Below are 26318 nucleotides of genomic sequence, written 5' to 3'. Positions count from 1 at the left end.
CTTTCTTTCAGGGCTTGCGCCCCAGCCTTCCATGTTTACATCGGTCATATTTCTCTCGGCCTTCTTCATGTTGCAGAGAGAGGATTAAGATTCAGCAGAACAGCTTCCTCAGAATAATTCAGAGATCATTTTAATTTCCCTCTGATCATCTCTGTGTCCTGACCTACATGCTGAGGAAAGGCTCCTCTGTAACGTCGCCATCTGTTGGAACGCGTGTGCACTGCAGGTTGAGCATAGTAGCACTGATTATAGAAGCATGATATTATTGACACGCTCCTCCCTGTCGTTACAGTAATGATAGAGTGTGTGTACATGTATGTATGCACACACTGAGACTCGTGAGGTCTTTACAGTCGTGAAGCCTGTTTGTCAGCTGGGCTTCATTCACAAAACGTGGCCCCGCCGGCAGCACTTCCTCTGCTTTCTATTTGAGGAAGAAGGCTCTATAAAAAAGAGCGTCTGACTTTGTTCTGCAGGTCTGTGTTTGTTTTCTCAGATCTCTCTGCTCTCTCTCTCTCCCCGTACGGCCCAAATGAATCCAAGCGGAGAGGCAGAAATTCAGGGAGAGATTAGGTTACACGACTTCCCAGAGACAAAAGTGGCCTATAAGGGAGGGTCGGCCATGACAGTTGGCAGTTTGTTCGGTTAAGGGCGAACCTGATACCATAATTTAGATCTGCCATAAACACAGAAATGAGTCACAGGCGGACTCTCCCTCTGAAATGAAAGCATGGGAAAACTGGGCATCTTGGCCGTAACATGAAATCCACGCTCTTATGATTCGATGTAACGTGTTTATCACTGCTTACACAAACTGATGGAAAGAATTTGCGCGGCCTTGCCCGTGCTGCCGGCATGTGTGCAGAGCGGAGGCCTGGGAGCAGGTATGAGTGTGCGGTTATGACTCTGTGTTTAGACACGCACATTGTGCTGACTGTCTCGTTTCCTTGTTGTCTCTGAGGTCTCGCGTGTGCGCTGATCTGAAGATAAATGAATTGTCATAATCATTGTTTTCAACTTTCTACATGCTGTGTTTCTGCCGTGTGTGTGTGTGTGTGTGTGTGTGTGTGTGTGTGTGTGTGTGTGTGTGTGTGTGTTGATGTCTCCTGATTAGCTCTGGCACCGCCGCCGAGCGAGAGGAGGTTTGTGGAAGATTAGCTTAGCAGGATGGTTTCCTGTCAGATCTGCAGAAATCAAGTCTTTCCATTGCGAGAGCCAACAGTCAGCAAACACATGCAGCGCCTGAAGATGTTTGATACTGTGGATGCAACTTCTCTGCCAGGTCTGTAGAACAAAATATTTTGTAGCTGTAAAGCCGCCAACACCAGGCGCAAAGCTGAACCCAGAGCGGAGGTGCCTTAAAGAAGGATTCCAGTGTTTAAACCTCGGTCCAATTTAACACATTTTGGAGCAAAGTTATCCCTGCAGGAAAATGTCTCCAATCAAAGGTCGTCCACTAAAAGTTCTTGTTGTTTCCACTGACAGGCTCAGATTGTTATTCTAAGTGTGTGACAACATGACAGAAAGGATCCCTACAGAGATAGACCTTTGTGTTACAGAGGAAGATGATTGTTTTAACCACACACAGACGTTACATCGCTCTCTGCACACACACCAGACTCCATTCATAAAAACACTGATTTAACGTGCAGAGCGTGGAAGTTGCTGGTTTACTGCTGCTTCAAGTTTCGTCAGCATTATTGTGTGACTTTGGTGTTTTAATAGTTAATTCAGATCAAGATTATATTTGTGTAACACAGAACACTGACCAACTGGGACAGCAGCAAGCAAGCTACTCCTGTGTCCTGAGAGGTGAAATGATCACTTTTGTCAATGGAGTCTGGTGGCGTCGAGGAGAGGAACGTATCGGCTGTTTCTGGTTTAAAAGAAGAGACCTAACTGCTACTTAAATATTATAGAGGTTACAATAAGTGGATTTAACAACTGCTGAACAGACTGAGTAATTTATGAGCTGTTGTTTAAAGTCAGATTCAAGTAAAAACAGGCTGAAGTAAGCTACCGAGGCCACATAATGAATTCCCCTCCTCTCTTGATTTCCTTCTCCTTTAACCCACGTCCCCCCCAACTGACAGATGAGTGACAGCATGCATCACAGAGAGAAAGAGGGAGGGATCAGGACGGAGAGAGGATGAGAATCAGACGTCTTTGTGATTGACGATGTGGTCGTTAAGATGTTTCTGAGAGAGCATCGCTGCATGATGTCACCCTCTTTGTTCTGCAGGGTACTTGTGCAAGACCCTGAGTCCTACAATACAAGCACAAACTGATACTTGCAGGACGTCCAGTGCAGAACAATAAATATTTTGTTGACACATTTGCTGTTACATGCACGTACTATGCAGATGACGGGTTCTTGCAGGGTCAGAGCAGAGGGGGAGCCTTTATGCAAACACACGATCGCTCATGCCGTTTAATAATAACACTTTTTCTGAAACTGTTTACTAATCCTCCCGCTGGCTCTCACCATCTGCATGCCAGCTTCGGCCATCTGTGACTGTATTATTTGAGAGCGGTTCTTCAGACTGCTCGTTTGTTCAGACTAACACACCAAAGCTGAACAGATTTAATTGTCAGAAGAGAAAACAATAAATCCTCCGACTGGAAAAACTGGAACCAGAGAATGTTTTACATTTTGTTCCTGATAAATGACTCCAATGATTTATTGATTGTCAAAACTGTTGTTTAATTCTTAGCGGACCAAAAAGCTCACTGCTGGAACACCACTCTTCTTCTACTACTAATTGTACTTCTTCTTCTTCTTCTTCTTCTTCTTGTTCTACTACTCTGCTCTTCTCTTCTTCTAGTTCTTCTTTTGCTTCGTGTTTTTCTTAGTTCTCTACTTCTTCATCTTTTTCTTCTTCCTCGTTTTCACCTCTTCAGGTGGTTGTTATCATCCTCTATTCTTCGGTACAAGTGTTCAAAAACTTGCTCGAAACACCAAACTTGTTTGACCTTTGGTGTTCTGTATCTTTGCTTTAATGCTGTGCAGCTTTAAAATGCAGCTCAGGTTTTGGCCTGTTTTCTTTTTTGAAATCCTTTTTTTGTCATCACGTCACAAACCATCCGATGCTCGGGAGCAGGACACATCATCTTAGGATCGTCTACAGACGTGTTTACAGCACAAAGTGCATCTTTACTGACAGCTCTAACAAAGTGTCCTCGACAGAGCATCCGTTTAGCCTCACGTCGATGAAATACGAAACAAACCAATCACATGTTCTCTCATTGAATCAGCTGTTAGCTGCAGCACAAACATTTGCAAACATTTCATACACATGTAAACGCACACATGCACACTTCAGCCCCCAGCTACAGAGTGCTCAACTTTTACCCTCCTGTTTTATACACTCTTTTATCTTGTGTGTTGATCCCCGTCCCCTCAGTGCCTGGATGAGGTCATTTCCTGTCTGACTGCCTCCCAGCGCTCACACCTCTGAATGAAAGAGGGATGAAGGAGAGATGGAGGCAGAGGGTGTCAGATCTGCATCCAGATAAAGCTGTTTGTTGGCTCTGAGTTAACGTATTTTCTGCCTCTCGCGTTCGTCCTGGCAAAACACGGCGTAATAAATACTCAGATATACGAACAAGGTCAGATGTCAGCGTGTCTGCAGGCTCCCACACATCACACATACAGAAATATGCATATGTAGACACTCAATATCCCTGGAAGTCCACCAGAACCCTTCATTCATTAAACCTGGACATCACACAGGTTGCATTGACCCGTCAGCGTTGAAGGTTTCCTCTCTGGCAGGTCGCTCTGACTCGCAGCCGTGAGCAGCAGCAGCAGCAGCAGCTGTGTTTGAGCCCCAGGAGCTGCCTGCCTCCAGGCCTCGCTCCCCTCTCTCCCCCCTCCCTCTCTCTGGGAGTATCACGCTGCATCATCAACCCGAACCCCGGCTCCGGGCCATCCGTCACAGCCTGCTCTCACTTCCGGGGGTCAGGTAACTCAGACAGCCGGGTCAGGGAGGGAAGTGGAGCTGGAACATCTGATCCTGGAGTCAGTTCAGGCCTTTATAAACCTGTAAAATTGGACCTGTGGACCGCTTGGCTTCACCTGGCAGAGGGTGATATCTCTTAAAGGTACTCAGTGTGATATCAAATAAAGGCTTTATAGTGAAGCATGGGCCCTCTCGTTGATTAGCCCCAGAAGGCCTTTCAGTCAGGCAGCAGGGATAAATGCCCCAGAGTGCCCTGAATCAGATACTGTATTTATGACCGTTGTGTCGGAGGGTGAGCAGAGGTCTGGCAGGTCGATAGAGGTGTTTTAAGCCATGGATCTGCACCCTTAGTTACCTACAATAACTTCATTTGTCATGCAGGAGGATGTGGAAAGGTTCGGGTATCCTCCGGCGATGTAGGAACAAACCGAAAACCTTGTCCGGTCTGTTATTTCTGCTACAGCGCCTTACAGAGCTAAATCAGGGTTTGGTTGTTATTCATGTCTGCTTCTTCCTCCCAAACAGCCCTTAATGTGATTTCATTCAGAGCTCCATGTCAGCGGGATAATTCGCCGGCAGCCTTTGGTTTCCTATAAATGAACGCCGCTTTTGATCGTGTGTTGTAAAGCAGGCTTGGCTCGGACCCTCGCTTGTCCTCGCTGTGGAGAAGAGGTGAATAATCCACTCCAAACTCGGGCCTCGCTCTGCAGCAGTCATCTGAACGTCTGGAGTCAGTGTGTTTCTGTGTTTCAGATCCTGTTTTGCTTCATGCCTCTTGTTCTTCTGGCATCATTAAAGCAAAACAATGGCTCTCGGGGTAAATAGCCATGGAAACGCAGAGAGAGCTGCAGCTAAACACAGAGGGCGGCCAGAGTTTTAAACTGTGTGACCGACTGTTTCCCAGTGAAACCGCCGCCGCAGCCTGCATGAAACACACTCGTCCTGACCTCCTCTTTATACGCCGCACGTAGTTCAATCCTCGCTTTGCATTTTATAGGACGTAGTCCATTTTGCAGTGCATCAAAGCCCTTTTGGAGGGTTGGAAATATGCATTAAAGTGGGTAAACGCATGTGTTGATTTGTTGGAAGCTTAACGTCACACATTTGGGTGTTTTTCTGTTTGTTTTGTTGCGTTTTCTGCACCACATCAAAGTTGGCAGACGGGCTGGAAAAGCCATCGAGCATCCGTCTCCTCTGGTGCAGTGCCATCTTGACGTAGACAAACCAATCATCCCTCCTGTGCCAACTCCTTCATACGTCACACACAGCTGCTGTCGCCACATCTGTGAACGATTTTTAATCAAAACATAAGCGTGACAGAAAGTGAGAGGAAGCAGATAAATCCAGATCTCCTCCACCCCCTGCAACGTCTTCTGTCTCTGTTGTCACACAACACTTCATTCAGATCCCATTAGACGAAGTAAAACTGCTCATTAGCTTTGATTCAATTGTCGCCTGGTGGTTTTAATAACCGAGCATCCTTTGGGAGACTGCCTGCCTTATCTGGAGCTTTGGACTTAAATGATGTGATTTACAGATGGGACTTTTGAACGAGGTTTCTTTCCGTCTTTAAAGCATGTTGATGTTGTTCGAGTCGAAGAGTTTATGTGACCTTCTTTAGTGAGTTCTTCTGCACACAGTTCAGACTGACATGAGCCTGCACATCATTACGACATATTACATTCTGGCCGTCATCTTCCCGTCTTTCAATTTTCTGCTTGATAAACTTTCTGAAACACTGAGCTGGAGTTTCTCTGAACGTCGGCCTGTTTCCTTCACCGTGGTGTGAGGACAGATGATTATTCTCTAATCGATATAGTTCCATCAGGAGAATAAATCAGGTTATTTAAAACACTTGTTAAAGTTTCATGATGTATTTAGCTGCAGTTTTTGTAAACAGTGAGAACAGTAGCCGCGGCCTTCTCTCCCTCGTTAATCTGTTTTATGGGTAAAGTATGAAGTCATTTGTTGCAGGGACTTTGGCGTTAAATTTAATTGTATTCTGAACATTTGCAGTAAACTCAGCAGTGTGTGTGATCAGAATTAATGTGTTAGTCGCCTGCTTTCACTCTTTATGCTAAGCGAGATATTTCTCTTCACGTACGGAATAAAAAGATGTTAATCAGCCACCTTCAGAGGTTTTGGTCGGGTTGTCTCCTAACAACCAGGCTAGTTGTTTCCCCCTGCTCTCAGTCTTTATGCTAAGCTAGGCTAAACACGTCTTGATTCAAGCTCCAAACTTCATGCACAGAGATGAAATTCTGAATTAAAATAACCTGACATCAGTGTGTTGCAGCGTCCACACAGTGCGTCTCCTTTTCTTTCTGTCCAGGCTTTTAACGAGCTCCTGGGGATATTTTGAGTGGCTCTCTTGATGATTTAATTAGGTTTACAAATTATAATTTTTAACCACCATGTCTACGTCGGCCCCGTGGCAGCACAATAAACACAATCAGACGTTCCCCCTGCAGAATTGCATTAGAGGTTTGGCAGCGTCAGACAGCGGGGCTGGAAAATGTCGAGCTAGCTGGCATCAAGCAGCTCCTGTTACCGGTAAAGGGGGAAAACTCCCAGCGCTCTGCCAATCCACACACACACACACACACACACACACACACACACGCACACGCCCAATTACAGTCCCATCCCTGCAGAAGTGGTTTTTAAACATTTCTCAACATGAAGACGTAGCTGTAGGTGGGGCTCTTTAGTAAACTGTTATGGCTGCCTCCCGCCGTGCAGCCATGGCAACCAAACAGCCGTCGATGGTGCGAATAGACAGAGAAGAAGAAACATCTGACATGAGTCCTCTGCTGTTAGCCAAACATTTCAGATCTGTAAGCATAAACCAAAACTTGGTTATGAGGGGTCTTGTGTGCAGCTTTTTGGCTGTTTACATCCGGTGTTAGCATCATCATCATCGCTGGTAGTGGCAGCCACAGGTGTTGGATGGTGCCCCCGGTTGTCTATTTTCACCTGCATTCGTTCAGGCCGTTAATGATGTATTTTTGGTGGCGGTTGTCGGGCGTTGTCATTTGGAGTAAATTCCCTGTAAATATCTATAACTTGAAAACGCTACAAAACCATCGTTTAGCATTGCATTTGTAGTTTTAAGTAGCTGCATGAGCTAACGTAGCATGTGTATGCTAACTGCTACCGAATGTTACCATAGACTGTATAAAAAGATGGCCGACATGACAGCTTAAACCCTCTCTAGCGCCCCCTGCTGACTGGCTGCAGTATAGGTCATAAAGCCCGCCCCCTCCATGTTAACAGATGGGACATGAGTCAAACTATAAAATCAAAATACACGTCAAATACATTTTTCTCCAACATGGTTTCTGTCATTATAGTTAGTTCTTATCATGCTGATTTATGTCACAGTGTTCATTTTTCTGACAAGTTTACTTTTAATTAGTTATTTGATGCTATAAAAAGGGGGTGTGGCCTCATGATTGACAGCTCTGTCGACAAATGGGGCTCCTGCAGCGTTCTGTCCCCGAGTAGCAGAGGAGGTATCAACTGAAACATAATACGTTGCACTACGCTGCACCGTTGCTGTGGGCGGAGCCAGGCAGAAATGGTCTAAAAAGAAATCAAGCTGTTGTTTGAACCATGTTTTAAATAGTTCTGAACTTTATTTTTCACTCTGTTTTCCTGTGGATGCTTAATGAGACTCCAGACTTTGTAATCACGTATGAATGTTTCTTATTTAAGCCACATTTCCAGATGCTTTAATGCTTTCTGACTCTAATAACTGGTCCGGAGTTTGTTCCCTCGTAAAGAGACGCAGTGGGGTAGAGAGTTTGAGCACAGTGAGGCTGGAAAAATGTCCTATTAGCGCTCCTTTTTTTCCTCCTCTAATATTGGATTATGATCTGATGCTGGAAAAGTCCTGCAGAATTAGGATGATTTCATTTCACGGGCGCGTCGTGTAATAAATTCAGTCTTCTCTCTCTGCGTGACCTCTGGATGAGCCGCTGCGGTCCAAGACTCTCCTCCAACTCCTGTCGGCTCCTGATTGGTTTTCAGATTTCAGTGGAGGTGCTGCACTTGTGAGCAACTCCCTCGATCACTATCATGCCAAAGAACCATTGTGTGTGTGTGTGTGTGTGTGTGTGTGTGTGTCTGACTCGATTATTGATCACCCTTTACAGCTTGGATACAAAAATCCAGAGCTCTCATCTGGTTTGATTTTGGATGATTGTGGTCTTGTGTGTTTAAACTCCGTCACATTGGGGTTATTAAATGTTGTCATCATTAATATATTTCTGGTTCATTCTCCTGATTATTAGTTATTGACAAATAGCTCTGGATCATGTGCCGTGTAGTCAGCCGGTGTTGCTGCTTCTCGGCTCTCCGAGGACTCAGAGGAACACGCGGCCAAAAGTTAGCGGACAGAAAACCTCGCAGCTCGTGTGCTCACAGTCTTTAGTTTGAAAAATTAAAATGCACGTCGTGTCTGTGTTTGTGCAGTGATCTTTAGGGTGCATCTAGGGGATGTTACACCTGGACAGGTCGCCTGTCAATCACAGGGCTGACACACAGAGACAGACAAGCTTTCACGCTGACAGGAAATTTAGAGTCACCAGCAAAGAGCACACATCATAACAAACTGTTTAGAGGTGGACGTCTGAACCCGGACTGTTTGCTGCTTCATAGTTAACATACATGTGATGCAAACTGTCTCACATTCCTGTGATCTGCATGTATTTTAGCTCTGCTGTGCAGAATGTGAACATGTGTTCCTGCGTGGAGCCATATGCTGGTGTGTAGCTGTAATCTGCAGACAGTCAGTCTCATGGTGTGTGTGTGTGTGTGTGTGTGTGTGTGTGTGTGTGTCCAGCACATTGGACAGGCCTGTGTGTGTGTGATCAGCGTCTAACAGCAGCATTCCTCAGTGACAGCCGCAGGCCAGCAGATTCTCTAAATAGCCTCTGGATCAGTGCCGCTCCCTCCGATCTGCGGAGACGACGGGGTTCTCGGGGATCAGGTGGAGCGTTAGCGCCTCCCTGTGGTCAGATACTGATCTGTCTTGTTTGATGTTTACAAACAAGGATCTTACCTGGGCGTAAAGAACCGTCTTGTCCGATGGAATGACCTTTTTGTCGAAATGCAAAGTAAAGTAAAGTTCATGTTTGATATCAGACAAACTGTTGTATGAGGATACGTTGCACTGGCTGCAGACACACCACCACCGCCTCAGATAAAGTCACTCGCTCCCTGCGACGGTGTTCATCGCGATAGCACCACACTTCTACCTCGATGTTCTTCATGCCTCCGTGCAGGCGACAGCCGAGGTTGGATGCATCGTGTTTTCAGGTCGCCTGTCCTCCTTTTGTCCCATCCTCATGAACATGATCTCTGAGCGACCTCTGGAGGGACTTTTGTTACATCTAGTTTATTTTCTATCCGCTGTAGTGAAAGACGCCAGCCGCAGTCGATCAGAGGACAATCTGCCCTCCCTCTTCCCCTGAAGTACCTGTTTGCTTTTGCTACAAGGAAGGTGAACATGGAGAGACGTTCTCTGGCATAATGCCCCTCCTGTAAATGATTGTGTGACCTACTGTTAAATGTAGGCTTACTTATTCTCAGCCAGCCACAGTTATTTGTTATTCTGCAGGAAACACTGGAACCTGACAGGCCAGGGGTTGAAACCATGATGCAGACAGATATTGTAGCTTGCATCAATAGAAGAGATATTTTATCTTTTAAACAAAAGACAAACGCTGTTATTTTTCTGATTAGAAAGCTGCCTTGGAGTGCAATGACTGTAAAAGTGAATAAAACCATCCTGAAGTCTCCCACACGTTCACAAATATGAACAAGGCTTCAACAGCAGCTCAGCACTTGTTATCTGCACACACACACACACACACACACACACACACACACGCTCTCCTGTCTCAGATTCTTGGCATGACTTCCTCGTGGTAAAAAAGGAAACATCCCCTCGCCCCCCCTCCTCCCATAATCCCCTCCTGCCTGCCTGAGTGCCATCCTGACCTCCTGAAACAGATCGGAGCTCAGAGGAGCTCGAGCCCACTTTATGTTCGACCACGACGCTGCTCGTGGTTTTGTTGGTGTGTGACAGCAGGAGAGCAGAGACCCGATTTGTTAAACACTCAGGATAGTTAGATTCTTCAGCTCCTCTTCAGCCCTGTCTTTTCACGTGTTATGCTGCACTAAATGGGGGGCTGCGATGCCCCCGACGAAGGAGCCCCCTGTGATCATGTCTAACGCTGGTTTCCCCGGTTGTCGCACCATCTCGCAGCACCTGAACGACCTGAAGAAGGAGAACTTCAGCCTGAAGCTCAGGATCTACTTCCTGGAGGAGAAGATCCAGCAGAAGTTCGAGGAGAGCAGCGATGACGTGCACAAGAGGGTGAGTGAGGAAAATAATCAGATGTATAAAAACTCCTCGGTGTGTGCATGATGTGTTTCTGTAATTATCTGCCCTCAGAGCAGCAGCCGGGTTGTTTCCGAGCTGCAGGTCTGACAGTGATCAGTACTGACAGCAGGTCTCAGGCTGCTCTGCAACAGTTCGTACAAACTGTCAGTCATAACTTTCTGCCTGTCAGTGACGGGGACTCAGAGGCTGCGAGCTGCAGTTTGTCTTTGTGTTTCCAGATCAAACTGAGCAGCTCCTCCGGGCCTCTCAGCAGCTCTGCAGCTCTGCTTCCCTCCACAGAACGAGAACGGGTTCTGGAGGATTTTTGTTGTAGACACAAAGCAGAAAATAGACTTTACAAAGATCCTGCATCACAATATTTATGTAGACTGTTTATAAAAAGTGGAAGAAGTAGTCTGTTAAAAGTGAAACTGACACGACAGGGGGCGACTCCACTGGTTGATTTATTCCCAACATTCTTCTAATGAGTTTATGGTCTCAGTCTCTAGTTTCAAGTCTTCTTCAACACAGCATGATGTTCATTCAGTCACTGATGCTCCCATTGAGAGTCACACACACCAGGAAGAGGGGAGGGTTTAGGGCGGGGCTACCTGGATAGAGGCGTGGCAGCGCGTAGTTTCCCTCTCAGCTAAATATGGTCACTTCTGGTTTCAGAAATACAAGATGGCGACAATCTGGCCAAAATGCCAAACTCAGCGCTATAAACTGGTCGTCCACAAACAAATCTACTTCTCATATACAGTCTGTGATCTCCAGCCGCTCCATTCTTGCATTCTAAGTTGCAGTCGGAGCGTTAACAAAGACCAGCAGGGACGGTGAAGTCTGCTGGCTGCACTTTAGACCCAAAAATATTGGATTGCATGAAAGCTGACGTGTTCAAGATTTGTTAGCAACAGACGGTTTTAAGTATAAATAAAGTACTTATCTCAAAACTCGTGAATCGGCCCGACCCGAGGCCATTCAGCACACATGCACAAATAATATGAGGCAGATTGGTCCAGCAGTGTGCAGGATGTTGCACAGAGACAGAGACACATCATTGCAGGACTGAAAGGACTGAATGCATGATCCACTCGAGACAGCAGGACGATTAACCTGCACCAGTGGACAGAGGAGAGACTGGGCTGTACGCACTGAGAGTTCACTGTCAGTCTGCGGAGATAGATCTGGTCTACAGTCTTAAAATATGCAGACATCAAAGCTGGTAAACCAAAGGTGGTGGAGTTTGTACTCATCATCATTCATCACAGTCTACGGGCGCTCACCTCTGTCTGCTGTAAGCATCCATTTATTAAAACCTGTCTTCTCAGGTTACAGCTGACTTTAAGTTATACATGTACGATGGTTTTAATGAGCTTCATCACAGAGAGGTTCAGATGTTGGGTTTGGGTTTGTGAGTGAAGTGATTCCAGCATGATGTCACTGTGAGCTGTCCCTGACCCAGAGGAGCCTGTTTACTCTAAACACACGCACACTGCAGAGCGAGAGACGACAGCTCTGTGAAGCTCAGGACATAAAACCTGGACGGACTCACAGCTGAAGCTCGTGTGTTCCCTTCAGGAAACCAGCGTTCAAACCAGCGTTCTCTTAGTGAAAGCTGGAAAATATAATGACAATGATTTAAAGTGTGCCCTTCATCTGTCCTGGCAGGCAAAGCAAACATGCAGTGTATCTAAAGAGACCCTCATGTCTGCCCTGCACTAACTGTCTGACCTGGTTTCTGTCGGCTACCCAATGACCCACATTGTGTTAGCCTGAGAGCCCCCAGGCCCGCTGCATGCGTGCATGCGTGCACACTGTACATGCAATATTTCATGTTTGTACACTACGAGTGTAAACATGTTGCACGTGAGCTCGCCTGCTCGTACAGCAGCGCACCTGTGCTCTGTGTCAGTGTGTCAGTCATCATACACTGAGCTGTAACCCCAGACTGATGTACAGAAACATAAATCATCCCTGCACGGGAGAGAGCCGACGGCCGGTTCAGGCCAGTTTGTTGCTGCGTTCAGAGCCAGAAGTTAAAAGTGGAGGTGTTGCTGGGTGCAGGGAGGGGGAGGAGGGGTATCACACTGGGGAAGGGGGGGCTGTTGAGGAGACACATACAGCAGGTGCTCATATCCCCAGCAGCTATTTATAGCCCTGCAGAGCTCCCTGAAATACAGGTCAACTTGAGGAAGCCCTTTTTATTCTCTGTGTGCAGAAGTCAACAGATTTTAGTCCTTTAGGATGAATTAAAAAACCACAGAGGAGGAGAAACAGGATGTTGTAGAGGAAACGACGGTTTGTTCTGATGAGTCAGGTCATGTACCTGTGCATTAATATAAAACAGGCTGTCATTGAATTACCGTTCATTTTTAATGTAGTTTTGCAGTTACACAGACAGTTTGATAAACATGACCAGACTGTACTTTACATACATGAGTACAGGATGATTTTTTTCTCGTGCAGGTCTCGTGTTTGACCTGATAGAAAGTCTAGTGGAGTATCTGGACGGGAGAAAGCAACTGATAAACCGTCTGTCAATCAATGCATTTGATTTATCTTGGGAAACTTACTTCGGTTAATCTCGCAATTCCAACTGCAACTGAAAATCAGAAGGTGATAGCATCTCTTGTATGTCGTCATAGAAACGTTGCTCTGTCTACCTGCAGTTCAAATATCTTGCACAGTAAGTGATGAAACTGTTGACTGGTATGATGACTTACAGTACATGCACTGATATACACTAAACGCCTCTTATCTGCAGGTTCTTATTGTTTCCTTCTGATTGTCTTCTCCAGAACATCGAGTTGAAGGTTGAGGTGGAGAGTCTGAAAAATGAACTGGAGGAGAAGCAGCAGCTTGTGGACAAAGCACTGTGAGTATCAGTCACCATGATTATGTTAGTTTGACTTCCCCAGGCTTCAAACCTTCAGCTGTATTCAGCACATCACTCACCTGCAGCAGATCACGTCTCTGAAACAGTCTTAAAGTTTCCCAAAGGGGCTTTAGAACACGCAGCTGCTCGTGCTGCACAGATTTGTAGAGATGCCTTAAAGGAGGGCTGACGGAGAACTACAAAAACACTCTTTTCATCAGCAGTTTGATTATTTCCCATGAGGCCCGGCGCCCTCAGGACTACGGACTGCCAACCGGCCTGTACACTTACCTAGCTATCACAACACGGGCTAAGCTCTGAGGAATGCCATGTAGGGGCTCAGCAGTGATCTGCTTTAGATGTGGATGAAGAGGCTCTGTGTTTCTGGTGAAGAGGGTGAGGAGGGGGGGGGGGGGGGGGGGGGGGTATTAAAGGGGGAGGGCGTAGTAGGAGCAAGGAGAGTAAAGGGCAGAGGTGTCTTGTGGTTTGTTGTGCTGCTGAGTCGGGAACTATTTGAGCTGCAGCACCTGTCTGTGAGGCAGCTGTCTGTCTCTCAGAGTGTCCGTCTCTCTGACTCCTCTGACTCAACCACAGACAGCACAACGACTTTACGTCTGCAAACAACCGGATGTGTACAATTACAGTTACGTTCTTAAAGCACAGAGGTTTCAACTGTTTGAGCATGAACGTTTAAGACCGTCACCTTTTTCCAACAAGTCCTCATACAGCAACAAAATAAGGCGACTGACAGTGGTAAGTATGTCTACACTCAAAATATGACCATGAAGACCCGCTAGTCTCAGTTTTGCACATGCTTTGGTCTGAGGTCAAGTCAGCCACCCCAGTCAAAAAAGTCTGGATCCGCCCCTGCAAGCTAGCCAGTCCGTATGATCTGGCTGGTGTTATGCATTCAAGACACGTTAAGTAGCAAGTTAGATCACTAACTAGCGGCAGTTGACAAAACTAAATGAACTGAATTCCGTGCCAAACATTTCTGCAGAACGTTCGTCATATTTTCTTTGGTCAAAACAGCTTTGCTAAAACTTTTGGTGCTTTATGTTTCGTGCTTCTCTTTTACGTGAGCGAGTGTTGAACCGTGTTGATGCTCGAGTGGAGCTAAAAAGAGACAAAGGCTCTGGAGCGAACATAAACGTGACATCTTTGGATTTCCTACAAAACGTTCTGCAGTCTTTGACTTCAGTCGGGCTGTGAAGGAGGAGAAGGTCTCATTTTTAAAGTTGCATTACACTCAGTTCACACATCACCACTACAAAGTGATTCATCCATGTAGATTGCTGTTTAACCTTTAAATGAGTTTGTTTAGTTGATTTGTGTCATCGTGTTCCCGCTCATCATGCCTAACCTCTGCGTTCACATGTTCAGACCCTGTCCATTAGTGTTTGATGACTTTCCTAATGGACAGAGTAAGAACACCATTAGCTCAGTGTCAGTGTTGTCATGCAGTAAAGGCAGTAATTAGTTTAATGAGTAAGTTTTGTCACACTAATGAAAAGCAGTGAAGTCACAGGAGAGTAAACGTGCGTGTCAGAGTGGAGCTGGGGGTCAGCTCTGAGGCCTCGTCTCTCTCTGTGCCCTGCTGCTTCATAAATAAACTCTGAGGCCACAGTTTATCACTGGAGCTATTAACAGAGGCCGACTGAGAGATGTGAGGAGGAAAGGCTGAGTGTGACCTTCTGGCTGTTGGAGCTGCTGAAAGGTGGAGCAGTGACAGACCCGCTCCACCATAAAGCCCCCGCCTCGCCCCTCAGAGGGGTCAGGAGACAGAGTTCACTCTGCTGCAGTCTGCTGTTGTTTCCTGCTTCATTTGTCTGTTTGTTTCTGAATATCTCACAAACCTGCCGGCAGATTTAAAATGTATTAGTAAGGCAATGGGCCGGTGAGTACCTGATGAGTGTGAAGTATGGATCCAGATCCAACAGCATCATGGCGTGGTCCTTTATGAGACTTTCATTTACTTTGTCTGCTTCGATTAAACCTTTTATAACATGTTCAATTCTTTAATATTTTTCTGTCTGTGTTCTTTATAGTTTATAGCATTTTTTGAGTTGGTTTACAGTCGAGAGAGAGAGAGAAAACATTTTGGAGAAATATTTTAGTTCTGCATTATTAGCAAAAAGTATGGAAGCCCTAAGCGGACATGCATCCATACATTTTAATGACTCTGTGATAACGAGTTATTTCGACTGGCTTAGGTCCCCAATCAGACAGAGGGCGTTTTGCTGGCTGTAAAACGCGAGGCGCTCAGCACTGCCTCTTTTGTTGAAGCTTACGGTTAAAAAACGAGCAGCTCGCTGCAGCTTTTTTTTCTACTGTTGTTACGGCAACCACCGAATCATAGCTGTCATTGATCTAACCGTTATATTGTCTACTGACAGAAGGCCCGCCTCACCTTTCATCCGATTGGACCATGAGAAAAAACACCCATGTCATCGGGCGCTTTTCTGCTTTGAGTTGAAGTTTTTTCAACTCGAGGTGCTCAGAGCGTTTCCTCAAAAACACGAAGCGCTCTGCAACGCAAAAGCAGCGCGCAAAAAACCTCTAATTGAAAACAATGACAACAATGTCAGCCCCCAGCTGTTAAAACGCGCTCCGTCTGATCGGGTCCTTATTCATCTCATTATCTCGAGATAACAGCGCTGCACCACCAAGTGATCATAACTCGAATCCCCAGAGCTGCAACAGCACCAAACAAACAGAGACCGGCTGAACTGACCTCATCAGAACATGATCCCGTTATCAGGAGAAAACCAGCTTTGTTACCTCGAGATAACGAGATCAATAAGTCGAGATCTCCAGAAAACAGCTGACATGAACTTGTTATTTGTTATAGATCAGATAAGCACATGTTTTATGTTCTACTGTGGCTCGGGTAAAACAGGCCAAATTCAAGAATAACATCCTGGATCATCATTTTGCTTCTGATGACGAAGCATGAATATCAGGTTTTGTGGGAAACAGACAGAAAATGTTTTTATAGACGTTAAGTGCAGCACGTTATGAGACACGTCTGAGTCTCTGAGGACAGCAGATCACACCCTGATCTGAGTGAGCCGACGAGAATACATCATGAGTGTTGTCTTTGCGGAAAGCCAATAAAATATTATCATCTGCCTCTGAGGTCAGCTGCTTTTATCGCACTCATTTATCATTTACTGCCTTTATTATGTCCTCAACAAAATGCACTTTTATTTTAAGAGATCTTGCAATGCAAGAATGCAATTTACATTAGATACTTTAAATAACGGTGGTCTGCTTTTGTAGTCGACTTCTCATGCTTTCTTATGTGTTATGCCCCTTTTAATTTTGCAGCAACACTTAATTAAACACCTTTTTGTCTCTTTTCATAGGTCCACGGCAGAGAGCCTGTCCAATCAGAGTGAAGCAGAGCTGCAGCGTCGCCTGGCAGACCGGCAGGAAGAGATCAGCCACATGCAGGAAATCCTCCAAACCAAAGTTCAGCTGCTGCAAGAGGTACACACACACACACACACACGCACACACACACACACACCAAACACACCAAACACACGTTCACTCATAACTGAAATGCAAAGCTACAAAATAAAACTCTAATCATATGTACTGGTATTATCACGTTAACGAGACCTTTCCTCGTGTCTGTGCTGCGTTCAGGAGGCTGAGTTAGCGCGGGCCGAGGCCGAGCAGATGGCCTCGCTGGCGGACTCTGAGTCTCAGCGCTGCCTCGCTCTGGAGAGAGAGATGGTGGAGAGGATGGAGGAGAGCGGAGGAGAGGGAGGACTGTTCACCCAGCAGGTCCTCGCAGACAAAGACAGGTGACTCTAACTTTTCATTACATAAAAAAGAGGCTATTTGTTTATTTCTCACTTTGTAGACATGCAGTCCTTTGTCTACAGTTGCTCTCTTTGGTTCCTGGAAACGTCTGCTGGTGATATTGTTGCTATTCTCGGCCCTGCGTGCACTGATACTGCTGCTGACACCGATATCGACTGACCTTGTCACAAACAGCTTCATGCTGGGAACAAAGAGCCAGAGCCCTGACCTGCATACTGTAACCAACCCAGCAGTGAACTCCTCTGCAGCTTCAACTGTTTTAACCTGTGCATCTCTCTCTCTCTCTCTCTCTCTCTCTCTCTCTCAGGGTGATCGAGGAGTTAAAACAGCAGAAGCATTCGCTGGGTCTCCTGGTCGAAGAGCTGGAGGTCAAATGTCAACATCTTTCCTCTTCTTCTCTCAAGGAAGACAAAGAAGCAGAGGTATTTCTGCCCCGTCATCACATCCTCTGTAAAAGTCTAACATGCACATGTTAGCTGCAAATTAAAACTGGGCCTGCAGTTATTAAAAGTTCTCGTCACAAGCACGGAGGCTACATCCACCTCGAAATACAGTCTATGTTTAGGACTTCAAATCCAGGTCAGGTGAGCCGCATGCAGGCTGAATTCTTCATCAGGTGCCCCCCTCCTCGTCCCTCCTCGTCCCTCCTCGTCCCTCCTCGTCCCTCCTCGTCTCTCTGCTATCTTTGTGTTTTGGCTCAAACCCCAGACACACAGCCTGACTTAGATATCAGACTGTTTTTATGTCCACATGTGGGTCAGTGGAACTCTGGCAGCGCTGCACACCATGGAGATAAAAACACGTGCATGACTGGGCCGACACAGACAGGCCCTGTATGGATGTTACTGTCAGTGCGGCCCATCTCAGAGTAACCTGAACTCCACTGTAGATCCTTTATTTTTAGATTGAATTAATACTGTACGTGTTACCTGAGACAGCTGCTGATATTTCTGTGGTGAAGGCACATGACTCACGTCTCAAGTCAATAAAATGAAGCCAGGATGGGATTTGATCTCAGGGACACCTCACATGCTTTTTATATTTAAGGCTGTGTTTTCTGAGTAACACGAGTTTTCTTGTTGCTCCACAGATCCCAGGCGATCACAGAGTCCAGGTACAGATGCAGGTAGGACAACATGACGGACATGTGTTTATATGTCACACTCACCTCTCATAACAACACTGACTGATTCTTGTTCTGCTGGTGGTGGTTTGGACCTCATGAAGCCAAGTCTGCATATAAAACTGTGACCCTGAACATTCCCAGTTAGTCCTTCTCTCAGGTCATAGAGAGGCAGCTCCACCTAGTGGTGCCTCGTGTCACTGCATGAATTACTGAGACCCTGAAACAGTCTGTTTTTATTTATCAGTCATTTACACGTTCTACTTGCACATCTCAGTTTAAACTAGTGTTCCTCCACTACATCTGTGACTGCTTTTTAAAATAATTTTTATTTATATTTTACATTTTATTTTTGCATTAAAACAACGAGATGAACTCTGAGTCCCCAGCAGGATGTGCCTTAGAAAATAATTTAATGATGTGAAAATGAAGCTGTGTACTTTTATTTTAAATTTTACGGCTAATTTATTTATATGTTTAATGTATTTATGCTTTTACTTTCCTTTAGTTTTGTGCGGCCTTTATTTTGTATATGTTGTATGTATCTAAGAGGAATATAAGTTCCACAATAAAATTACAAACAATGGACGAAATACTTTATTATAAGTTTAATTCTTGCTTTCTTTTGTTTTCAGCTCATTGAGTTTAAGAGGAGAGTAGAATACTTTAAAAACCTGTAGGTCGTGTTTTTTTCTGCTTTAAAATGAGTTGAAGAAGAAACGTGGAGAAAGAGGAGGTGAAGAAGGAAATAAATAAGCAAAGCAGGAAATAAAGTAAAGGGAAGTACGGAAGCCCTAAGTGGACATACATCCATAGATTTCATTTACTCTGTTTCCCCGAGATCGGGGCGTAGTGATCTTGAGATAACGAGATAAATAAGTCTTCAATAAGTATTTATTTCCTTCTTCACCTTCTCTTTCTCCACTTTTCTTCTTCAACTGACTTTAAAGCAGAAAAAAACACGACCTACAGGTTTTTAAAGTATTCTACTCTCCTCTTAAACTCAATGAGCCGAAAACAAAAGAAAGCAAGAATTAAACTTATAATAAAGTATTCGTCCGTTGTGGAACTTAAATTTCTCTTACATGATTTCATGACTAAATCTCCACTAAAACAAACAGAAGCACTAATTCATTCTGGTCGTTGTCCAGGTTGTTTATAGTTTCTCTAAAGTACGATGTTACCTGGCCACAGATCTGCAGTTTAATACTTGAATTGAAACTGAAGTTCAGAATCAGGTGATCATACAGTAACAATGCTCCTTATAGCCTCTCTGTGTCCGTTCACATTCACTTTGCTTTAATCCTAGATCACATTTTTAATTTACTTATCTTTGGACACACAGTTAGTGAGGATCTCTGGAGTTTGTGGACCCCCCAGTTGAAACGTTGATGAGTAATTAATCCAGATGTGATTATTAAAAGAGGACGTCCTGCCCTCACATCGGCCCTGCCCTTGTTTCTCTCTCTGATACGAGGTCACACAGTCTCTCACTGCAGAGTCAGCTCCCTCGAACACTTCAGCCCTGCTCATTGAGCCTCCTCTCTGACCACAGTTTCCATCATCATCAGCTCAGTGTCTGCCGGCTGCTCAAACACACAGACGTTTCAGTGCAGATGAATCTGTCGCACACCATCGAGACGTCTCTTCTGTCTGCGTCCACGTTTATCCTCCGCTGTCACACTCACTATTTCTGCCACCCAGAGAAAAATAAACAGAGTGAGCAGTCTGTCAGCGGTGTTTGGCACATATCTCTGATTAGGATTAATTGATTTTTGATTGCATGCCTCGTTCCAGCAGATCAGTGTTTTGGTGTCGTGTCTCCACGAGGCCTGTAGGGTGACGAATGTGGACACAGTCAGGGTTAGAGGTGGTCTATACACACAGATACACACAGATACACACAGACACACACACATACACACACAGAGGGACACAAATCACACGTGAGAACAGTCTGATCAACAGCACATCCAGCCTGCTGCCATAATGAAAGATGGATGAGGACTTGTGTATCTGTGAGCCTGTGGGAAAAAGATCCTGAAAGTGTCAGTTAAGAAATGACCTCAGCTTTTAAAGAGCCGATTAAAGCGTCATGTGACCCCCGACACGAGTTCCAGGGAATAAGAGCCCCCCCTCCTCTCTTTACTTGTGGGACATGCCCGTGGGTGGGTGCCGGACACGGTGCCCCCTGGGAAACACATGAACTCATTCCACGCTGACAGTTTAGAGAATTTAATGAAGCTGATGGAAAACAGTCCGGCCTGTTTCGGCAGGTCACTCCCTGCACGCACACACACACACACACACACACACACACGCAGAGCTACACTGACAAGAAACAGCTTCATGGAAAGAAATAAGCAGCACTGTTGTGATATTAATGAGCTGCAGGGAAAGAGGAGTGTCTGACGCTCAGGCCTTTTAGCTTTGGCTTTTTGAGTCTGTATGCAGCAGCTTTTACACATTTTTATTTGATATCTTTATTATTTTTCATGTACCGATGCTGTGCTAAGGTTCCTAAGGTGCAAAACATCGCCACAAACATTCAGTATGCAACATTTCCAGACCTAAAAGCTTTAAAAGGCTACAAACTAAGATGATCAAGTACTCGAAAAACAATGGGAGATGTCCTCGGGCACAGATGACAACAAGTATAAAACAAAAAATATGTACAGTCAGAAAGTGTCAATGTTCAGTCAAAACCCTAAAATATGAATGAAAACAAAACCAAAGGAAAATATATTCATTGAAAAGATATAATAGGAAGAAAAAAAGAAGTCAAAAGACAATCAAAATGTCCAGTAAACAAAAAATGTTGAGTAATTTCTTTAGAAAGCTGATTTCCTTATTGAAGCTGGTTTTAAGACCTAACTTGTTTTTAGATTTCATCAGTTTAAAGGCACAACTTTCAGAGAATGTTTAAGCTCCATCATCAAACTGGAGAAAGACTAACAATCACATCGCAGCAGGCCTTCATGTTGAACATGCTCAAAATGATGTTATAAATGCGTTTAATTCGGTCCTAACAGTTGTCAAATAATTACTTTATTCCAACATGTTTTATCAAAGTAAGTGAAGCCTGAAGTCAGTCCTAAATGCTGAATAAAAGGAGACAGTTGGTGCATCAGAGGGCTGGGCTCAGGGACCCTCCTGTTCCTGTAAAATGGTTCAGTCCACAGCTGCAGGACGTCTCACTCCGACACTTATATGGAGAACCAGAAAAATACTGTAAAACGAGGTAAACACGGATAACAAACCTGCTTAGTGAAGTTTTAAAAAGATCATCAGTCGAGTCTCAATATTTTGAATATGTTTTTTTTGCAAGATGGTCAGTCTTTATTCACAAAACAATACCAAACTTTGTATAAAGGTAACACAAAAATCATCACGGAAATCATAATACATATGTCCTTGTTTTTCAGACACTTAAGACTTCGTTTAAGCATGCTCATTACGTCTCTTACATAAAGTAAAACGTGCATTATTTTCTCACTGACATGTAGGCCCTGTGAAGTACAAGCAGGAATGCCCAATTAAAGTACCTCAGTATTGTTCTTAAAGACAGAAATTAAGTAAATAAACTAATAACAGAATTTAGCAGCTTTTTTAAATGAAATAATACACGTGGAATCGAAACTGGGGGACTAGACTGCAGCCACAGCCCCCTTTAGCAGACGGGACTAGTTAAAGCTGCGGAGTGAGACATCCTCTCAGCTAGAGACGATCTTTGGATTCTGTCAACGTTGCCCGTTGTCTCGCTGTGAAAGCGGCTCGAGGTCTGACAGCCTCTCCCTCCATCCCCCGCTGATGAAGCCGCTGAAGGTGAGGAGGACACGGGGCCGGGACTCGGACAGTCTCCGGTGAATCTACAGAACATCCAAACCGTCGACGAGGAAAGATCGTTTATTTTCCGTGTTCGTGTCGGATTATAACGGGGGCAGCTGCTGCAGCGGGGAGATGCTGTCATGCAGCGAGACGTCATTGATTTAAAAGGCACAAAAACCAGAGCAGGAACATCAGCGGAGGATCGATTCTGTCAGGACCAACCGACAGGAATAAAACACGGATCGATCTGACATCACATGTCCGCTGTTCACCACCGAGGAAGTGAGAGTGTAACCCATGACTGAGACCGACATCCGCTCTGCCTGGAAATCTTCTTCACTGAATAAACGCTGCAGATCACGTTTTCAAGTCAGCGTGACCCGACGAGATTTGTGCCTTTGAATCATACAAGGATGCAGCTGCGGCTCCCTGAACACATCTCCATTGTCAGCTGACAGAGTAGTTTGTAACTGAAAATAGAAACGATTAAAATCAATCAGTCATTGGACACATGGCACTGTAGTGCAAGGACTGATACTTACGTTTAATATGAACATTTAAACTTCCGATTTGAGATTTAAACTTTAATTTTGCACTTGGAAACAGAATCCGATAAAATGATATCAGCAGAAGGTCTTAGCTGTTCTGGAGCTTTTGACCACAGCACACTGTTTACCTCAACATTTTAAGTAAAGAACTCTTGACACTGGAAAACCGAGGACGGAAACTGAAGAGGGACAAAACCACACTGTAGCATCTCTGTACAGGACTTGTAAATAACAGGAACTCTGTGTTCTGATTTTAACACATCTTAACTTTTTAAATCTCTGCAATCAGACTTTTTTCAAGTTTGGATGAGTGCGACTCACCTGAAAAACTGTTAGACTACACCTGTACAAAAGTCAACGCACAGATTCAGCATCTAAAGTGATTTTATCCCACAATACAAAGAAACTCTTGCACCTTTTTGTGCGACTAATGAAATTAAAGCTGCAGCTGCTGTAAATCTTTGATGATGCTCGACCCGGTGAAGATGAAGGAGGCGTGCAGAATCTGCGCTCGCGAGCTCTGCGGCAACCAGCGCCGATGGATTTTTCACCCTGCGGCGAAGGTGAACCTGCAGGTGCTGCTGTCCCACGCTCTGGGCCGCGAGCTGACCCGGGACGGCCGAGGGGAGTTCGCCTGCTCCAAGTGCACCTTCATGCTGGACCGCATGTACCGCTTTGACACGGTCATCGCCCGTGTGGAGGCGCTGTCTCTGGAGCGCCTCCACAAGCTGCTGCTGGAGAAAGACCGACTGAGGCAGTGTATAGGGGGTCTGTACCGGAAGAACAACGCAGTGGAAGGGAACGTGGCTCCAATCGGGTCAGTTATGGAAGTGGTTGTGACTGAGGCGGAGTCCGAGGATGCTCCTGTGGTGGATCTGTCAGCCCTGCAGGATGTCAGATACTCAGATATGATCCAGGATGATCTGACGTACTCTGTGTATGAATCCTGGGCTGATAAGGAGGACCCCACCCTGGACCAACACACCCACCAGCACCACCTTCTGCAGTGCCCAGCAGCAGACTCCCTCTCTGGACAGAAGCCGAGGCGGTGCAAGGGGTGTGCAGCTCTCCGAGTTGCTGATTCAGACTATGAGGCGGTGTGTAAGGTGCCTCGCAGGGTCGGCCGCAGGAGCACATCCTGCGGCCCGTCTACACGCTACTCAACAGCCACTCTGGCAGTCGAGGACCCCCCCAGATCCTCAGGAGCGTCTGAAACCACAACCGTCGCCTTTGAGTCCTCGTCTGCTGATACAGATCAGACCTTGTGTGAAAGGACGAGTCTGAGCCCGGCATCTTCTGTAGAGTCTCTTGAAACCACTGTGGACGTGAGTTGCAGTCCTGCAAACCTCAAAGAAAGAGAAGAAACGGTACCAGAGAAAGATCCAGAGGAGGCTCCAGTCAGATGGGACAAACCCCCAAGTGAGAGCTCCCTCTCTGGGCTGGACGTGACTCTGAGCCTCCTGAGGGGCTTGGAGTACCGGCCTGTGAAGACTCGAAGGGGCAGCAAGCTCCCAGTTCTGGTCAAAGCCAAACTGGAGCAAGCACTGTCGCTGCACACGCCCGTTCCACCGAGGTCGCCCTGCGGAGGGGCAGCAGACTGTGAGCTGTACCCCCACCAGCAGGTACCGGAGGTCGTGACCCCATGTACCCAGCAGGAGCTGCAGGCCGAGCTGGCAGAGATGGAGGAGCAGTGGATGGATGATTATGTTCAGTGCGGACCGTTCCGTTTTCAGCAGGTAGCCACAACTCCAGGTTACTGGATGACCTCTGACCTCACCTAAGCTTAAACTGTCAGTGTAGATTTAGTTGCATTATGGGAAATGTAGGAACCAGGTGTTTTTAGACCCATAGAAGGTGCCAAGTGGCTAAAACAGGACAACCTCTGGATATCTGGAAGTTATTAGACCTGATTTAAAACCAAGATGTCAAACCCAGTTTGTCTGCACGAACAAATGTAAAGCGATATATTTTAAGAAGATCCGCCCACTAATTCCTTGTTTTTGTCGGCTGCCATCCCGACTGATCGAGGTCAAATCTCTCTGGATTCTCAGTCTTGCTCATCTCCTTCATCGCTGAAAGCTGACTCACTCGCTGCCTTGATTACCCCTCTGGGGGCTGAGCATAAATGCTCTTCCTCGTCTGTATCCTAGCAATGGAAACTGTCTCCAAGCGCTGCAGCCAGTCGGTCTGTGTGGAGGCTCAGCTCGAGCTTCATAACTCTCTTTTGTTATGTTAATGACGAGTGTGAGTGTGTGGCAGGAGAGGCCGGAGACAAGGCAGCTCTGTTATGGACTATTATACGTTAGAGTGTTAGTCTATTATGCAGCAATAAACCAGACTGTGTAACAAACCTGTCACTGCTATGAATGAGGAAATTTACTCTCACACACACACAGGTTATGGCTTCACTTAAGCCACTTTCCCACTGGTCGAAAAACCTGCTAACACCCGCTAACACCCGGCTCTTTTGCTTGGTGGGAAAGGTTACAATCAACACTCAGATCAGAATCTCCGCCCCCTTTCATGCGCGATGCTATGCTCCGTCAGTAACTTCTGCGACTCCTCGTCATCTCAGCTACAAACTTCGCCCGTCTCCGTTCGAGCAGCGCTCAAACATCGTTCCAGATTTGTCAGCGCCGAGTTTGATAAACAGACTGAATGAGTAACAGATACAATAAAGACCTAACCACCGTAACATCTTCACTGGTTACTAACCCTGTCTCCGGCACGTTTGTGACGTTAGACGGTGACGCAGCAGAAAAGAGAGCGACAGGAGGATACTTCACTGGCAATGGGAAAAGACACAATCGTCATTTGTAAGCGGGTCTTAAAAACCTGCATCAACACCTGATTTTGGTGGGAAAGAGGTAGAAAATAGTTTCTTAATAAGGTCCCACTAATATGATCATGTATGATCATGTTCGGTTAGTTTTCTTGCCCAGCAGGTAAAATGTTTCTACATTTAGCCACGCAATCCAGTAAGTGCAGCGACTCGTGGTTTTAATAATGGAGGCAAATAAATTTGGGTATCGATAGAGATCATTTCTCTTGGAATCAACCACAGATTGTAGATAAGAAGTGGACGTAGCCACAGTGACGTCAACGCTTGGTTTAAGGAGGACTGTTTTGAAGCCTTGAGGCGTTTTGGCCGTCGCCATCTTGATTCTTTTGGAGCCAGAAGTGACATGCGGTGTGTCCGATACCGCACACTATCATACTAATCATACTATCATACTAACCGTGACGTAAAATTCAGTATGTCGTGCGTTCCCATCTCCTCGTATGCAATTTTGTGTATATGAGAAATGCCTGGATGTATACTAGATCGGCCCGGATGTTTGAGTATGAGACGGGAGCTCACTGGTTGTACTCAACCGCCCCAAAATGCATTGCGGCTGTTCAGCTTCTATTATGGCGGAGATGGACTGGAGATCAGACCGGACATACGTAAACGATTAAGTCAGGTGATACGTGACAGCACATATCTCCCAGCAGGGTGGATATGCAATATTCTTCCTCTTTCCTGGGTGACTGGTTGCCTTGGTAGCAGTTTGTCTCTAAATGGGAGCATCAGTGACTACATGAACATCACGCTGTGTTGAAGAAGACTTGAAACTAGAGACTGAGACCATAAAGTCATGAGGAACATGTTTACTGAGGGAATACATCAGGAGAGGAGGAGGAGCATTTTGTAACCAGTGGAGTCGCCCCCTGCTGGCCATTAGTCAGGCTAAGAGAATGTGGCCGCTCTTTA

General features: G+C 45.7%; 1 protein-coding gene across 1 annotated transcript in view; it reads left to right on the top strand.

Moving 5' to 3' along the window:
• pde4dip (phosphodiesterase 4D interacting protein) overlaps positions 1-26318 on the top strand; it is a 90246-nt gene that overhangs the window by 32514 nt on the left and 31414 nt on the right. Inside the window, exons 4-9 of the mRNA XM_069679487.1 lie at positions 10237-10347; positions 13155-13231; positions 16600-16723; positions 16886-17046; positions 17373-17487; positions 18156-18191. Of these exons, the coding sequence (XP_069535588.1) occupies positions 10237-10347; positions 13155-13231; positions 16600-16723; positions 16886-17046; positions 17373-17487; positions 18156-18191 (624 nt within the window). The remainder of the gene's footprint in view (positions 1-10236; positions 10348-13154; positions 13232-16599; positions 16724-16885; positions 17047-17372; positions 17488-18155; positions 18192-26318) is intronic.

The sequence above is a fragment of the Semicossyphus pulcher genome, unplaced genomic scaffold, assembly GCF_022749685.1.
Source record: "Semicossyphus pulcher isolate SPU_LCO1_2020_fin unplaced genomic scaffold, fSemPul1.0.p SCAF_4, whole genome shotgun sequence".
Taxonomy (NCBI): Eukaryota; Metazoa; Chordata; class Actinopteri; order Labriformes; family Labridae; genus Semicossyphus; species Semicossyphus pulcher.
Note: the sequence above shows the minus strand (reverse complement) of the source record. Positions and strands in the feature narration are given on the sequence as shown.